Source organism: Camelus ferus, chromosome 2, assembly GCF_009834535.1.
Source record: "Camelus ferus isolate YT-003-E chromosome 2, BCGSAC_Cfer_1.0, whole genome shotgun sequence".
NCBI lineage: Eukaryota > Metazoa > Chordata > Mammalia > Artiodactyla > Camelidae > Camelus > Camelus ferus.
The window spans coordinates 66,845,131-66,863,422 of record NC_045697.1 but is presented as its reverse complement, the minus strand read 5'-3'; the positions used below and the strand labels follow the sequence as shown (position 1 = coordinate 66,863,422).

Below are 18,292 nucleotides of genomic sequence, written 5' to 3'. Positions count from 1 at the left end.
GGGTGTGTTTAGATCTCTGAAGCTAAGAAAAAATACCTTTTTCCTTCACCCTATAATCCACGTGAACTCATTCATTCATCCTTTACGCAAAATTCTGAAGCAGCCCCTAAATAACAGGCACTAAGGAAAGGCCCTAGGAATGTAAACCTGGAAAAAAACAACATGGTCTTTACCTCCATGGAACTTAGTCTCCATTGGGAATGACAGATAAGCAGTCAATGATTACCATAAAACAGCATGAGAGGTGTCATGAGAGCACACCAGGGTCACACGGAAAGGTGTAAGGAAACTCAGCGACATTCAGGCGTGCCAGGGAGTAATAGTAAGTATCCCAAAGGAAGAAACTGTGAAGATAAGGAGTAGTTATCGAAATAGAGGAGGGGATGTTGGGTATTCAGACAGAGATAAAAGCATGTTAAAAATACCTGAAAGTGTGAGACAGTATAAAGTGTTCAGAACAGACACTACATTTTAACCCAAAGCCATAGGAAATTATGAAATTACTACGATGTTCATAATTATGCTCCAAGAAAATAAATCTGGCAGCAGCATGTAGAAAAAAATTGGAAGGAGGAAAGACAAAGAGGAAATAACTACAAAATGCTTGACTCCAGAATCTAGAAAAATGGTAGGGAGGACCCCAACTGGCCCAGTTCAAGTGGGAATATCATGGAGATAGAATTCATTCAACTGAGCAAATCAGAAACTTAGGGAACCAGGGAAATGCCAGGCACCACACATTTTAGAAAGGATCAATCAAAGCTGGGAGCTAGGGAGGAAAAGCATAAGCAGCAGGAAACCTAGACGTAGGATAACATTTAAGAAACAGACAGAGAGCAGAACCCATAGAGACAAAGGAGGAGGACCTGGAATAAAGGCACATCACGGACACAGGAGGCAGAAAGGCACGGGCACCGCGGCGGGTGGGACGACAGTAAGAAAGGCTTCTGGTGACAAAGATCAATGTGTCCCGAAGTAAAGGAGCTTCAGGAGAGAATGAGTGGAAGCCAATTACAAGATACTATGAATTACTGGGCTGTGAAAGCAGATCACTCTTTTGGAACTATCGAGAAATTTAACAGGGAAGTAAGGAGACAGGCTGGTAATCTGAGAAGCATCATAGCAAAGTTTTTCACAGTAGAGGAGACTTGTAGGTTGTGGGTCAGAAAAAAGAATTCAGAAGAGAGAGAGATAGGATTTAATAATCTTTATACTGGCAGGAGGTTCACATTTCTAACTTAAATCCATAGTCCAAATCATTTTTCTCCAGCTTTGTTTTTAAAGGCTGAGAACTTGCATCCGCCACCCTCTAAATGCTGAAGACCTTCATATATTTGGGACCTTTCATTGTATCACACCTCAGTCTTCACTCCTGGGTGAAAACACCAATCCAATAGTCCTTTCTTGTGAGTTTTACTCTTTATCATGGCTTTTCCTTTGGGCCCTTCTCCATATTCTACGGAGCCTTCTTTGGAAAAAATCCAAAAGAGGGTCCAACAATTTAATCAAAGCTAAGCCTGAATTGAGTTTTTAAAAAGGTAGGTATCTGAGGATCCCTCTACACCTGCAGTTTGCAAACTCATTTTGTTTTCAAAGCAGAAGCATTGCTTCTAATTAAATCATCTGCAAGATAAAAGGAGCTGCTATGAATAGAATGAGGGTAAGCAAAACAGAGCTCCAACCATGGGGCGTTCCTCCTCCCCATTCTGTAGAAGCTATCAACTTACCTCCAAAGGGCCCCCAGGGGTCTGAAAACCACTGTTTTATATCCTGTGCTGGTTTATGGGTCCAGGTATCACATTCACTGTTCAAGCTACAGTAATAATAGTGCTGATTACAAGCTGTATATTGCTTGTTAGTTTCTAACATTTCTCAGAGAATACCTATGCAAGTTATCTTTCTTATGTCATATAAAAATAGCCTTTATCTCTACATAATTTCTAGCTTTTTCCTAAAACCTTTTTCCTACTTAGAAACATTATGCACAATTCTGACCACACAATCCCAGACATTAGCTACCTCTTTTCTAAACAGCTTCACGGCAGCTGCACACTTAATGTGAACATTGTCTTGAAGCCAGGTCACTGATGAGCTTAGAAACAACAGGACTGACCCACTTCATTTGTTGCAAAGAAAATATTTCTTTTTCCCTCCATAGAAAAGTTGAAATGAATAAAATTCCTCCTCCGTTAAAGATCCTAGAAGCACTGAGCTACAAAATGTATCATGTACAGAAAGTGATAGAAAAGAACCATAAAAAGTATATTTGTTCACCCTGATACTAACCTAATAAATTTAACAGCCAGGCCCAGGTCAGCTATACAACAAGTTCCATTTTTCTTCACCAGGATGTTCTTACTTTTCAGATCTCGATGGGCAATTGCTGGTTTGCCTTGAGTACTAAAGATTTCAGTGTGTAAGTGACACAGGCCACTGACAGAAGAATATGCCAACTTCAGCATCGACTTAGTATCCAGGGTGGTGGACTTCAGGTAATCATAGAGGGAGCCATTTTCATGATAGTCTGTGATTAGGTACAACTGGGTCCAGGACCCCGTCCCTTTGATATCTGCAGCAATGAACCCTAAAAGGAAAAGAGACAAAAAGATTAGGAGCTATGTGCTTTCTGAATATCATCAGGGTAATTCGTATTTTCAACCATCATTCTTTGCCATGGGTGTCTTCGTTTTGGCATTCCATTCAGTTTTCTGACTGTGGCTATGACAGTATTGAATTACTAATACCAATCAGAGACAATCAAAATAGCAAGGGTAGAGAAACTCTAAGAGTTTGTGTCTGAAAACACAAGGATCCCTTTCTAATCAGTAGCTCCTACTTAAATTATTTCTCAGTTAACAGTAAATAGTTCATGGTATTACAGTTACACATGAGACACTGTTTACAAAATAGGCACATACTCCAAGACTGGCTTACACTCTCTCCCCTTGAACAATCCACCTAGGTCATCTCTAACATGAGAAAATAAAAAGGACACCAATTCTCAATATAAACTCTGGATATAATCAACCCCGCAGATAAATCCCCTGTAACTTTTCACATTTAGACAAAAAAACGTGCTCCTTCAAATCCCTAAGAAACCCTAAGAAATTCTGGTATTACGCTTGCATTTCCTGTCCCTGAAGAAAACAAATATTTGAGCATGTTCCATTTCCAGCCCACCGTTCATTCACAGTGGTGCCTTAGTCATTCCCCCTGTGAGGTCTCCCATTAGAAGCTTACGACATTCTTGGGCTCGTGCCAAGATGACAATGTCTGTGTATTTCATCACTGGTCTAGACAGATGAGTTAATATGCAGATGTTAACAGAAAAAGAGAGGAAAGCTAGGAAACCCCGAACACTGCTATAGACTTTTACTCACCCAAAATGTTTTCATGCCTCATCAGCACTGTCTGATATATTTCTGTCTCTCGGAACCAGCTGGCTTCCTCTGTGGTGAAGAACACTTTCACAGCTACCTTTTCACCACGCCACTTCCCCATCCAGACTTCCCCATAGCGACCTTTTCCAATCTGTTTCACCATATGAATCTGCTTAGCTATCGTCCTCTGGACCTGTTAAATCCCAAAACACACTGTTGGTGTATTCACAGCACTACAGATTTGTTTAATCTTTTTTTTTTTTCCCCTCCAGAGAAGAAACAGTTATTGCATGTAAAGTATATTTAGCCAGTTAGTTCTTCTTTATATAGACAAGTTATTTGTATTTACTTATTAATTTATGCTGTCCTCTTCTAATGTATTTGAGATTGACTGTGGATTTTAATTATTCGAAATATTGCTTCCAAATTATTAAATATTTCATTCTACCTGTTATTATTTTCAGAGAAAAATACCTGAATGGTTGACAGTAATTGGCAGAATATCCTTCCTTTCCACCTCTCTAGTGGGATACTAGGTACTCACTCTGAAGAGAATCAAGCCACTATGTGCTTCAATAAAATACAACAAAACACGAGTGGAATGCATTGTTGGGCACACAAAGAAATAAAGGAAATTTCCAAACAGGGAGGGGCGGAGGGAGGGAGGAAAAGAGGAGGGATAGAGAAGCACTCAGTACATACCAAAGCCAGGCTGCTGTCTGGGCAAAGACTAACACCAGCACTGAGATCCCGAATATGAACTCTGTCACTTCTTTACAATTAGAGAAACCGAACCCTGGGCTTCAGCATTAAGCTGGGACCACTGAATGGTACTAAATTTGCCCTGGGTTGGTAGCACAACATCACCATGGCTCCCAGCAGAAACAAACAGAAATCCTCTCTTGAGGAAATCATTTGCAGAACTTTTCACTTCCACCACTATGGTGAGAAACTAGGCACTTCGAAGGAGCTCTTGCCACCAGACAACTTGATCATGGAAAAAGATGAGAAACAAAAGCCTGTAATGCACTGTTGGGCTCACAAGGAAAGAAAGGAAATCCCCAAGGGGGGAGGGAGAGAAGGAAAGGAGAAAGAAGACCCCACAGAGTAAACTCCTTAAAACAAAAGGAAACAGCCACTACAAATGAGAGTCAAGAGAAAGACCCCAAGGAGATTTAACCCCTTCAGGTTACAGACACTGGAATTTTCAGATACAGAACGCCAAGAATGTTACATGAAATACATGAAGAAATAGAAGACAGAATGAAATATTAGCAAGCAGTAAGAAATTATTGAAAATTATACTTTGAGGTGGGAGAGTTAATTATCACAAGCAAACCTGTAAAATGGAGAGGTAAAACAGCCTATGAGAGCTGGGGAGAAAGATGAGCTCTGAAGAGCTGGACAGCGCAGCAGGGACAAAGAGAAAGAAAACATGAGAGTGAGGGCATAGAGGTTCAATGACTCTTTATACATGATCTTCACTCTACTCGTGCTTACATTAAATTTTTTGAGAACTCCATGACTGAAAGGCCTAGGTATGGGCGACCATTTACACAATTTGGTAGACATACATAAAGAATCTAACATAGGACTCTCATAAGATCTGGTCAAAAAACTGGGATGTACTCTTCTCAGAGACATGCTTTGCATCAAGTAAACCCAAAGTTGTTTTTTTTGTGTGTTTGCGCTTTTAAGGACCATGTAATTACACTGAGCTGGGGGCTCTCAGGTAATCCAGAATAATCTCATTCTAAAGGCAGGTGATTAGCAACCTTAGTCCCCCTTTGCCACGTAAAATAACAGATTCCAGGGGTTAGGATACGGACGTGCTGGGGGCTGGGGTTCAGCCTACCGCAGCTGTCTACCAACTGGGATGGGTTCTGTTTTTGCATAATGGATGATTTTATCAATTCAAGAGGTAATGCTATCCATTGCCAGAGCCATTAACAGCACTAATATCAGACTGAAAGCTTTTTGGGACAAGATAAAAGTTTCCTTTTCCTCTCAAAGAAGGACTGAAAAATAAAAGCATCGCTGACGTGCCATTGAAGCCGCTCAGCCTGAAGGAAATGAGGGACCAAGTATATGTGTGGAGTAGCCTTTCCCCCTTTAAAAGGCAGAGGGCTTTATGAGGAAACATTCAGTACATTTCCATCCTGAGTGAGCGGCCAGATCACCAAGAGCACCAAGCAGCCGAGAGCCAAATCCACAAGGAGTTACATGACTGACTTGAGAGAAGACTTCCTACATTTGTTAAAGAAATACTATTAATTTACAGATATTACAAAACATTGCTTACGTAAATCTATGGGACACTTCCTAACAAAGTTTTACATCCACTTCTTTTCTAATGATAACATACCTAATTAATGAAAGTACTAATGGAATTGGCAATGCTCATAATAGGAACAACTTATCTCAAAGACAGAAAGTCTCACTAAATTACATTCAGAAATTTAAAATATATTTATATTTTGTGATTTATAACAATATTTATGAACTGGAAAATATAACTTGAAAAATGTTTTATCTATGTTATTTGAGTTTTTGTTTGATTTAGTTAATGTTTCACATCTTTCTGTACCTAAACTTTCACTCTCTATTACAGTCTTAGATATTTATTTTGAAAGTTAGATTGCAAAAATAAAATATAATCACTATAATTGTGATTCCAAAAAGAGAATTATTTCATGTAAGATGGGTACATCTAGCTGTAGAAGGATTATAAAGAGCTGTCACTATATCAGAAATGTCCTCTCATCTAGTGATCAGATTATCAGATAATCTCTAATGGTTAAGTCCACGTACATGATGGACACTAGAAACCATACAGTTGTAAGTAATACTCTGTACTCTCTACATGTCACTGAATTAGCAATACAAAAATATACTGTTAAATACTCTGCTTAGTAAGGCTGTGTGAATAATACACATTGGAAAGATTCTTTACAAAAGATTTCTCAACCAAAAAGTGTGATGTTCAATTAGACAATTTACTTCACCTTTTGTTCCTTTACAAGGTCAGATAAATAGGGTATAAATAAATAATAATAGTGTTACTATTTACTGAATACATACTACATATTAAATATGCCAGCATATTTATATACATACACAGTAGGAAAACGCATACCATCTTAATTCTTACAACCATCCTATGATGTTCCTTCCTTAAAGGATTTATATATGAAGTCACTTGGCAAATAGTACATCCAAGTTTATATTCCAGGCATGAATTTTCCCTTTACATTAATGAAATAACGAATCAGTATTAAGGTGAGATACTCACATGATAATACGCAGAAAGGCTACTGTACATTTCTACATTGTTTATCTTAAAATCCAAATCTTAAAACAAGATCTTAAATCTGTAATACTGAGACTGTTCCTTTACTAAACTGAGTTTTACAGGCTCCTTCTTCCCATCTTGCCATTATCAAATGCAGTTCTTTGTTTTATTTAACATTTGGTTCACAAACATTAAGTGCACAGACTCTAGAGATCGGCTGGGTTTGAGTCCTGGCTCATCCGCCTGTGAGCTAGTTGACCAGCTGGGTGCACACCCCGGACGCAAATACAGGGATGTGTGTCTACTGCTACCTCACGGGTGCTATGAAGATGAAATGAGCTCATCCTATAAAGGCCGATGTCTGGCTGCTCTTAACTGTTATAGAGTTAACAACTAATTTTTTTTTTGTATCTAAATTACAGAAAGAAGACTGTATTTTCACAGACATTAAAAGTTGGAGTTGAAATTTTTTAAAAACAAATTACTGAGCAGCCTGTTTAATCACTCAGGTACGCCACTGAGGATGCGAAGTGGAAAAATGCAGTCTCCACCCCTGAAGAGATGGAAGTCCACCTAAGACTCAGGTACACTAACACCAATGACAGTGCTATCCTCAACCACTGTACTGGTACCACAGCGGACTGTCAGGACAGAAGAGAAACAGACTGGCTCAGTCTGGGCTAATTTGTCACAGAGATAAAACATGGGTTAGGCCTTGAGTGATAGTCAGAGGAACTCTCCAGAAAGATACGACACTTGCAAAGACGTGGATTTTAAAACCATGTTGTATTTTCAAAACAATTACTCAAGGCTGATGCTACGGCTCAAGAAGCAGGTGGGGAAGAGGTTGGGAGGAGAGGCTGCTGTGCTCACCAAGCCAGGAAGGACCCGTAAACACTAGGACACTAGAACGTGTTATCCAGGGAGGGAGACAGTAAGGTTTTAGAAAGAGAATGCCACAGGAATGAGAAAGATGGGCTAGAAGGAAGAAAATAAGTAGCTTTCAATTCCAAGAGCATAAATATCTGATGCATTAATACTAAAGGGGATTTTAATATTGGTACTTAAAAAAAAGTATAATAAAACAAATTTTTAAATTTAAGAATGGTATTTGCTATATATTCATTAAATTCTAAGAATGAAAAATCAACCAATTTGATAAGAACTTTGACATTAAAAAAAAACTTACATCCTAAGTGGCATCGGTTTGGTCAGAATGACTGCTTCCCAAGTGGGTTTCTGTCTGGTCTGTTACCTCCAGGGGAGATATTAGTCAAAGAGCACAGAGTTTCAGTTATGCAAAATGACTAAGTCCTAGAGACCTGCTGTACAGCACGGTGCCCACAGTTAACAGCAGTGGACTGTATTCTTAAAAATTTGCTACATTAGACCTTATGTTGTGTTATCATAAAATAATAATAATGAATGAATGGGGCAGGTGGAAACTTTGGGAGGTGGTGAATATATTTATAGCCTAGACTGTGGTGATGGCTTCACAGATGTATACTCATTTTCAAACTCTTCAACTTACATATATTAAATCTATACAGCTTTTTGTGTGTCAAAAAAAGAGTAATCAATTCTTGGCTTGAGATTTTTTTTTAAGTTATTTTTAGCACTAAATAAAAAGTCACCAAAAAAGTCAAGTAAACAAGATATCCAAAGTCAGAACCAGACAATAAAGATTAGGAAAAACAATCTTAAGAGTTTATAAAGGAAAATATTTCTCACTAAAATTGTTATTTCCATTCCGAGTCCCAACAACCTTTTTGCATGGTCCATAAAGAAACCAAATGCTTTTCTCATTAAAGCAAGTGCCTTGGATTCGATATATATTTTCTTCAAAGTTGGCAGTGTTGACCATCAGAAAATTAAAACTCTCCTGAATGGAAAAGCCAGGACTTCACCCTGAAACATAAACCCTCCAGCTGAAACGCAGCCTTCTTCCCTTGGAGAAGCGCTCAGATCCCAGTTGGTTGTGATGCTACTTTTGCCTTCAAAAGCCAGGCCAAAGTGCAGTAACGCTATCCTTACTGAAAACAGAGGGAAGATGGTCCCATGTTGAATATTTTCTAACCTGCTCTTTATCAGAATGTCCGACGGTCTGGATTGTAACCTTACACTCACATTAAAGAACAATCACCTCACCCTCAATATGTCAAAATGTTATCAGGAAACCCTGTATCTGAGATCTGATGTCTCACTGACTGCAGGGAGCCTTCTCTTTGTCCATCGCCCTATCCGTTTCAGTAAAATGAAACCAGGCAGTTATTGACATTTCCTCTCGTACCAGCAGAGGGAGGCCTGATCCGCTTCCCGAGCTCTGAGACTGCTCAATTAAGTCTCTCAGGGATTCACCAGGAGGAATGTACGTTTCGTCCTGTTCTAACCCAATGCTGTACCGAGGTCTGGTTTCTTGTCTTTTATACCTGCAGAAGCACAGAGGAAGGCAGTTTGAGACTCTGGATTCCAACAACAGGAGCAAAACATGGCAGATAAAACAGTAACCACAGCAGGTTTTATCTCTGCACATAAATACAAGATTAAATGCTCAGTATTTATTACTCTTAGTTATGATTTCCAAAACACAAAATCATAATTATTTTTCTAACCTACTTTTAAAGTAAACTACATGTTTTCACTCAGTCACAACCATCTAAATTTTTCTTCTCTATTTCTTTCAACTGCATATATCCAAGCAGCCTACGTTCCATAAGTGTTTCTACATAGTTCCAAGAATCAGTTCCTAAAGTCTTTTTCTATAAGGTAATTATTTAATATCAGGTAATTCCTATAAGGTAATTAATTAAAGATGCAAATTTTTGGTTTACAAAAGACATTACAACAAATTTTTTCATCTAAGGTAATGTATATAAAGCGATAATACAGATAAATGAAATCAATTGAAACTTTAAAAGCTTTTGTCAATAATTATGTCTTTCACTAGAAATGATGTTATTTGAATCAACTCCCATTTGCACAACAGTAACTTAAATGAGGACTGCAAAAGGCAAATGATGAGAATGTAAAGGTCCCTGCCATTTCACAAACTAGAAAATGGGTTCTTAGGTGACTGAAAATAATTTGTAATGACTATACTCTAATTTACTAACTGAACTTATTCTATTTTAATAATTAATCTATAAATTATCTTTAAAATATTTCAATGTTAAAGAGAAACTGTTAGTTCATGAAATAAGGAATTACTAAAACCATTCTAAGTTCAACATGGTCATTTCTCTGCTTTGAATCAAACCTCAGTAGCAACTAGTTGCTGAATTCCCTAATGACCGTAAATTCTCTAGAGATGAATTTTTTTCTGGGTGGTTTTGATATTTGAAACAGAAATGAGATAGGTTTAATAGCTTCCTTAGGACAAATATTTATCACTAGTAACCTGATATTATCCGTGAACTTTAAGATCTAATTAGGGCAAGGAAAGCTGTGGTAAAAAAAATGTCAACAGGTAGAAGAGTATGAGGAAGATAATATAAATTCAAAATCCTACACCTACATATTAGAAACTTACCTGAAGTAACAGAATAAAATGATAAGGACCAAGAGCAAACTACAGACAGTCACAGATATAAGTAAGGCCTTGTGGTGTATAGGTCCATCAACAAAATCTGAAATTAGAAAGAAAAGAGAGCCATGATACAGAGACTATTTTCACTTAAAAATAAGGAAGCAGTTCTTTCCTAAAAGTGCTTGCTAAGCTCCATATGCATGATGTGAAAGGTCCTTTTAATCTGCTAATTGATGAAAAAAATACATATATATGCTCTTAAAATTAAGTAAGCTTGACTACCATGAATCATTGCTCGTTGAGGCACTCGTTTCAAGGGCATGTACTTCTTCCTCCCTGGAAGGAACACGCTTGACGTAAGATAAAAGCACAGAATATAAATAAATGTAGATGGATCAATACCCCTAAAACATCAGCAGGTAGTTCGTCTTTGTGTCAGATCCAGCTGATGGGTTTACAGGCTTTTCGCATGTGGTTTCTGGAGCGCACTGTATCATGACTTTGGATAAAAAACTAATTTATATTCAGTGTACATAAAATAAAAAGTCATCCTATGATGGATACAAAGGAACAGGATTCCTGAAATATTGCCAAACATAGAATATATGGATGTGCATTATTTTAAGCAAAGATGCCCTTCAAAAATACATACCTAAGGTTTTCATAAGTGGCATCATATTTATAAACGAATGGGTATGTTCTACTCAAAGAATTGTATGATCCTTTTAAACAACAAATTATTAAATAGTATTCATGTTGTTTTAACTCTGGTTCTTGACAAATCAGATTTACTTACAGTCTCAAACTTCATAAAAGTAAGAATGACCAGGACAGCTTTATACAAATGCATATTTACTGACTTGAACCCCAGAGATTTTTATTCAAACTATTTTATTTTACTTTCTACAATCATCCCAGGTGATTTATATGCAGTTAGTCTGTGGAATACATTTGGAGAAAAATGACCAAAAACCAGGTGTGCTTATATATTAAGAGAATTAGCACCACTCTTATTAAGGGCACCGTATATCCTTGGGAGAGTAATTACTGTTATTTAATTTTTAAAGGTATCATGTATTATAATTTATGACTTTGGTTACCTACAAACAAGATGTTTTCCAACTGTGCTGTATACTTTTAATTGTATGAGTGCCTAAACATTTTGGCTGGAGACCTCATCCCACTCAATGTAACTGTATTTTTTCATTCAAAAGTGTTATATATTCCCTGAAGAAAAACTGAAAAGCATCAACTAAGCAAAATAAAATTAACGAAACTGCCACCACCACACTACTTGGAAAAATTACTACTAACATTTTAGTGTACGCCCTTGCAGTGTTATTTCGATGACCAAAGTGTTCCTCAGCAAAATAGTTCACAAAAAGGTATTATATACACCCCTGTCCTTAGCAGCATTAGTCATAATAGCTAAAACATGGAAGAAACCCAAGTGTCCATGGACATATAGATGTATAAGCAAAATGTGGTATACACATACATGGTTAAGCCTTAAAAAGGAAGGGAATTCTGACATATGCTACCACATGAATGAACCTTAAGGGCATTATGCTAAGTGAAATGAGTCAATCACAAAAAGACAAACACTGCATGACTCCACTTATAAGAGATATTTAGAGCAGTCAAAAATCATAAAGACAAAAAGAAGAATGGCAGTTGCCAGGGGCTGGGGAGAGGGGAGATAGAGGAAGTTAATGGTTAATGGGTAAGAGTTCCAGTTCTACAAGATGAAAAGAAATGGAGAGTGGTGATGGTTGCACAACATTATGAACATATTTTATATCACCAAATTGTACACTTAAAAGTGGTTAAGATGGTAAACTTTCTGTTATGTGTATTTCACAGTAAGAATTGGAAAAAATTACAATTGCCTTATAACAAGTGTTTTCATGGATAATATTGTAAACAATACAAATTTTTCTGCAACATGGATTTTAAAGACTACATAGTGTATATACAGACACATTCTAATTAGAAAGTCAGTTTTCTGATGATGTATATATATTTAGGGGATTGTCAAGATTTTGCTATAATAACATCTTTACCTAAAATCCTGTGATGAACATTCTTATGCATGTATCATTGCATGTCAATGATTATTTTCTTAATCTACATCCCTAGAAGTAGTATTATTAGTTCAAAGGATACATATTTTTAGTTTCACACATGCTGTCAAAATATCCTTTAAAAAAGATTATAAGTTTCTTTTGTATCATCAATATGAACATGTTTCAATTACTCTAAAATAATTTGAGTCTGCAGAACTCCAACATGTCCTTTAGAAAGTTCTCATTTTAAAAATGTTACCATATTTGCTTTATGACTCTCTTGCTTCCTCAGTATGTATGTGTGTGCTTACCTCTCTCTCTATAAAAGATATGTGTGTATATATATATTTGTATTCATATTTATGGTTATCTCTTTACATGTATGCATAATTTATGGACCATCTGAAGTTATAGACATAATATTCCTACCCATAAACACTTCAGAGTTCACTTCCTAAGAACAAGGACATTGTCTTACCAAATGGTGATACAATTATCAAAATCAGAAAATTAACATGAACATATAAAATGAAAATAAATCTTACTTTGAAATATATATGAGACAGTTTGGATTACTTATTTTAAACTAAAATCCATACATCTTTATGCCAATTTCTTATCCAAATCTTGAGATGGTTAATATTAAGATTTACTCATCAGTCTAATATATGTTTAACAATTACTTATGATCTCTACTACTTGTAAAATATTAATGCAAGTATTCTGTCTGTACCTGAAAAAGCTAAATAAGAATCCGTTTTTTAAAAAGCAGTTTTAATATGAACAAATTCAGAAACATTGCCTATGGTCCAGAAAAAAAGGAATTCAGGAACTTGACCCACTACAGTACACATCCAAAAAGCCATTCACGCTAACACCAACGGAAATCACATATAATTAACACATGCATCGTCTGAAAAGTGCTGCTTAGGAAATCTTGAAAATAATCTGCAGGCTCTTAAAATCAAGCTAAAATTTTACACAATAAATTGTCTTAATAAATTTTCCCTCTCTCTCTCCCTCCCTCCTTTAGGTTAGAGGCAAAGTTAGCAATAAACTGAAGGTGCGCACAACCTCTGCCAGGGAGAGGGCAGGTAACAATGTTTATACGCGTGCAGGTGCACAAATACCACGGTGCATACGTGTGCAAACAGTATTGCTGGAAACTTAGCTTAAAATCGATTTCCAATTTTAAGGATAACAAAAATAAAAAGCCTGATTTTGCAGAAAACCAAAGAGAACACTGGATACTCTATTAGAACTAGAAGAAATAACTACCCCAACACAACACATTGTCAGTATATGAGTACAGAGTATTTTTTATTCAAGTGATATAATTTTATTAAAACTCAGCCTCACTGACTTTTCCATGTAAATACAGAAGACACTGTGAACTGTAAGAATACATATTTATTCCTCATCTTACTAGATTTCTGATTTATGACAGCCACAAGACCAGAAAGGTTCATATTATCCTCTCATAAAGGATTCTTCCCTTACCATCAAGCACTTTTCTCTAAGGCTAACATGACCTTCCCATTTTCCTTTCCTTTGCCCCAATAACCTTATCCCCTACAGCCTCATCCACTGCCTCCTTGCCTCCTGTCATGAATACGTGAGCCTTATCAATAAACCTTTTGTTTCTGTTAGTCACGCTGGTCGTGTTTTAATCTGCCATTACCTGTTCTCAGAGCATTAAAAATGTAAACATTCAAGTCGCTGCCAGAATCTTGGAAGGGGAACACTACCAGATACCTATCAGGAAAAGAACAGAGCCCACAGTTCTCTCTGGGCAGCAGATTTCCACCTGGCTGTCACTCCAACTGCTCAGGGAAGTAGAACAGAGCACTCTCCAGGGAAGCCTGGTTCACTGTGAGAGGCAAGTAAGAATCAGTATTGGTTTCCTAACAAAATAACATTCTGTCACTACTTGTCTCCTTTCTGGTAATTAACTGGTTTGTAACTGCTTAAAATGCCAGGTCTATTTTTTTAAGGCTAGAAGATGGCTCATAACTGCAGTAAGAAATAAAAGAAAAAAATCTAGAAAAGAATCTAGAAAATACGATGACCCAAAGACATCTTTATATGTGCTCTCAAAGTTACAATCACAGATAAACTGGAGACATCCTTCTATTAACAGGAGCATAAAGTTGCTGAAAAAATATTCTTGTCAGAGGATTTCAGTCAAAAAATAATAGTGTAAAGTAATTTACTTTAATCATATATTGAATTCCATCTTACAGTAATGTCTAGAAATAAATTCACTTTAAGAACAAAGACATAATTTTCTAGTTCTTTTCCTACATAAAAATATTTAGAATTATATTTCTTGGTAACAAAAGAAGTTAAGACAGAATTTTTATATCCAGATTATTGCGTTCAACGAGAAAAAAAAAGAGACTAATTATTTCTAAATTTCTTTCATCCATCCCAAAGTTAACCAGAATTTCCAAAATAATTAAAAGCTGCACATTTCAAGAAATGTTAGAGCTAACTGCTGACAAGGAATTCAGCTCCGACTCATGTACTGGTTTATACTGTCACTGGCATAAAAAATGTGTCAGAAGGAAAATTCTGCAACACATCCTTGCACTCTAGACACTATCATATATTCAACCTATCTGTGTTGTGGAGAATAAGGGAGATGTTTCACTGGTTAAATACCTCTTACCTATTGAGTTTAATCTGTAATTGGCAGTATCTAAACTATGCAACAGCATTTCTAAACAAATCTGTACACTGTTCAGAATATGTATTTTAATTGAATAAGAAAAGAAATAATAAGATAAATTTTAGCTTTGGAAACCCTGTATTATAATTTTACCTAAACTATATTGAAATTATCCTATTTCAAAACAGAATGTTGTTTCTGATACATTTTCTAGGAAGTATACATGTGTTAGGAAGTTAGAAATGAGCTCTGGGCAAGGGGAGAGGAAGGGGGAGGGGGCAACCCAGAAGATAACAGTACTCCTGCGCTCAGGATAAGGGGCTCAGTTTGAGCCCCCACCACAGGTTTCTCTGTGTGCATCATGGGTAAGCACTTGCACAAAAGGGATGGTCGTGCCTGAGCGCAAGGAACGTGAGCTGTCAACCAATCACGAAAACCCCTCCTAAACCAGGATGTAAGACAGGAGAAAGAAAGGAGCGGCACCATGTTTCCTCTCCTGGATCGGCCCGCCCCCGGTTCTCTGGAGGGTTCTATCTTTTACCACCTTTTTACTTTACGAATAAGATCTGTTTACATCACATTTTCTGTCTCTCACTAAAAATTCATTTTTTTTCAGGTGACTAAGACCTGAGGTAATTTTTCCCCCTCCTCCCGGTAACACACGTACTATATACATAAAGTAATTCCCATAGTAAAACAACAAACTTACACCTATTCCAAAAAATTATATGAACTTAATTTGACTTTGTCAAAACCTAATTAGAGAATCCCATTCAATAAAGCAACGTATTCTATTCATTTTAACACCAGTGTTTCACTTCTCTAAATGCTCATCTGAAAAAAAGATTTAACAAAAATAAGTGACTATAATAAGTAATCTGAGAGGAGAAAAATATCCTCATCAAGTTCTGTGGCCTACATGCCACTTCAATACAACACTTTACTCACAATATCTTGGTCAGACCACGTGATGCTGAGAGTCTGGGCGTGCATCCTTCCTCCCGGCATCCCGGTGCCCCTCCAACGCTAAATCTGCAGGCAGGAAGCCAGACACCAGGGCACCACTTCTCCTCCCTATAAGCCTCTCCATCAAAGTAGACATCTCTTCCTACCCTTAGCACCAGCCACAGTGTTACTGGGCTTCCCAGATCATGTTTTATTGTTTATGATGAAGGTGCTACATTTGATCTAATTACTTTTCATATTTCTTCCTTCAGGAGAAAGAGTATTATCCTACAGCATTCTGCTTTGCTGGTGCTAAAATGGAGTTAGCAAAGCAAAAGGAAAACTAATATTCATAAAAGAACTTGCTGCATTCTGGCCACCGTTCATCATTTTTTGAAAGAGAAGATGACAAAATTTCAAGGACCTAAATGTACACTGATAAATATTTATTGGATGTGATTCTCTAATTTCCTGCTCACGCATCTAAGCTGGAAAAAAAATCTGAAAAAACTCTACTAGTAGAAAAGGTTTTCTTGTTTATTTTTCAATAAGAAAATTTATTGGTAGATATTTCCCCCTACACTTAGGACTTCTCTGATGTCTAATAACAGAACCTCACCTAAGCCTGTTACTATTTAACTCCTAGTAACACAGATGTTTTGTGATAAGGTTAACCTTTTAACTTTTTTGGAAGAGCAATTATTAAGAATAAAGAACAACAACAAAAAATAGTAAGCTGGGTTTTTCAGCCCTCTCTTTTAATAAGATAGTGTCTGCTTTATAGTAGTTTGCCATTTAGGTTTTAATAAATCTGCTACAATATCTAACAATCTACTGGGCAACACCTAGTACAGGGGATCTCAAAGTGTGCTCTCTGGACCAGCAGCATCAGCATCACCTGGAAACTTCTTAGAAAGGCAAATTATTAGGGTCCCCGCAGATCTACTGAATCAGAAACTCTGGGTAGGGGCCAGTATTCTGTGTTTTAACAAGCTCCCCAAGTGATTCTGATGCCCCTAAGTTTAAAAACCTCTGGCCTGGTACACAAGTGGGACCTTCATAAACGATAAATCAGAAGGAAGTGGAGGAGGGGGAAGAGGAGGGGTGTGTGCAAGGGAGAGAGGGAGCAAGCACCTAATGCCATAGCCTAAGAATAGAGAAAACGCTAATTGGGCAAAGCAAACATAATAAACAGAAGGCTTTGAAGGAATCATATGAATTGTTTACTGATTATTTTGTGACACAACTAACCACTATTTATTGAGAGTTTCCTGACTCTTAGATAAGTAACAGCTTTTATTTTTTTGGTGGGGGGAAGTCATTCAGCGCTCTGTATAGAAGATTCAGTGAGATGAGGCCACCTGCCTATTTCTCACCTCCAGGACTTACTCTAGCCGTGTAAACTTCGCACAGTACTTAACCCCACTATTCCTCAGCTTGCACGTCTGTGAAATGGGGATGACGATAACAGTGCCTTCTGCACTGGGCTGTTAGAAGGACTAAATGAGTCTGTACATGTAAAGCACTCAGAAAAGGCCCACAGTAAGCACTCTATTCACGTCAGCAAAGATCACAGTTGTTATGATGATCTCCACTGCCCTTAGCCAGAAAATTGGCCTGGTCTGAGCTTAGAACCCCCTGAGCTAACTGCAGGGTTCTTAGAGGGTCCTGCTCTGGCTCCCTTCAACTGTGCCCCTTCCCACTGAGCGTGGGTCTGCAGATCCCAGGCCACGTGCCCACCCAGTTTGTCCTGGTCCTCTTTCCATTTAAAACATGGGCCATTGCCCCAAAGTCTGAAATTCCACCTAAACGGCCCTAAGCCTGTGTCTGGGAACTGTGAGGCCCTCTTCTCCGGCCCTGTCCTACTGAAGGCGGACCAAGGAGCTGGTGTACATTCCCTAAGGCCTGAGGGGCGGCCGAGGGGTGGTGGGGGCAAGACACACGGGTGGAGCATAAACGGGAGGCTGGGGTGTGGTAGTGCCGGGCCTGACACTGAGCTTTTGAGGCATCCATTTCAAACACACCCACCTCAAATAAGCACGCCGCTAGCTGTGTGGCACTAGCTACTGGTGACACAGCTAGGCGAGAAACCGGGCCACCCCATCTACGAAGTTCCCTGACAGCGGACCGCCTGAGTAACTTCCCTTTTACCTGCCTGTGCCCTAATTCCCGCTCGTATGTTTTAAATTTGCCAGTGCTTCTGTAACCATGTATGGTGACAAATGCTAACTAGACTTGCTGTGGTGATGATTTTGCAGTATATACAAACAGTCATTATGTTGTACACCTGAAACTAATATAATGATATGTGTCAATTATAACTCACTTTTTAATTAATTTGCCAATAAAGAGTGAACCTGTGAAACACAAGGCCCCCCGCTTTCACCCCCAATAAAGTTAGAACCCCAAGTC

General features: G+C 37.8%; 1 protein-coding gene across 11 annotated transcripts in view; it reads right to left on the bottom strand.

Annotated features, from left to right (window-relative positions):
• BMPR1B (bone morphogenetic protein receptor type 1B) overlaps positions 1-18,292 on the bottom strand; it is a 347,906-nt gene that overhangs the window by 15,809 nt on the left and 313,805 nt on the right. For all 11 annotated transcript variants that reach the window (XM_032460090.1, XM_032460082.1, XM_032460042.1 and 8 more), the window contains 4 exons: positions 10,202-10,298; positions 8,963-9,101; positions 3,381-3,573; positions 2,287-2,584 (listed from right to left, as the gene is read on the bottom strand). In XM_032460090.1, coding sequence (XP_032315981.1) covers positions 2,287-2,584; positions 3,381-3,573; positions 8,963-9,101; positions 10,202-10,298 — 727 coding nt within the window. The remainder of the gene's footprint in view (positions 1-2,286; positions 2,585-3,380; positions 3,574-8,962; positions 9,102-10,201; positions 10,299-18,292) is intronic.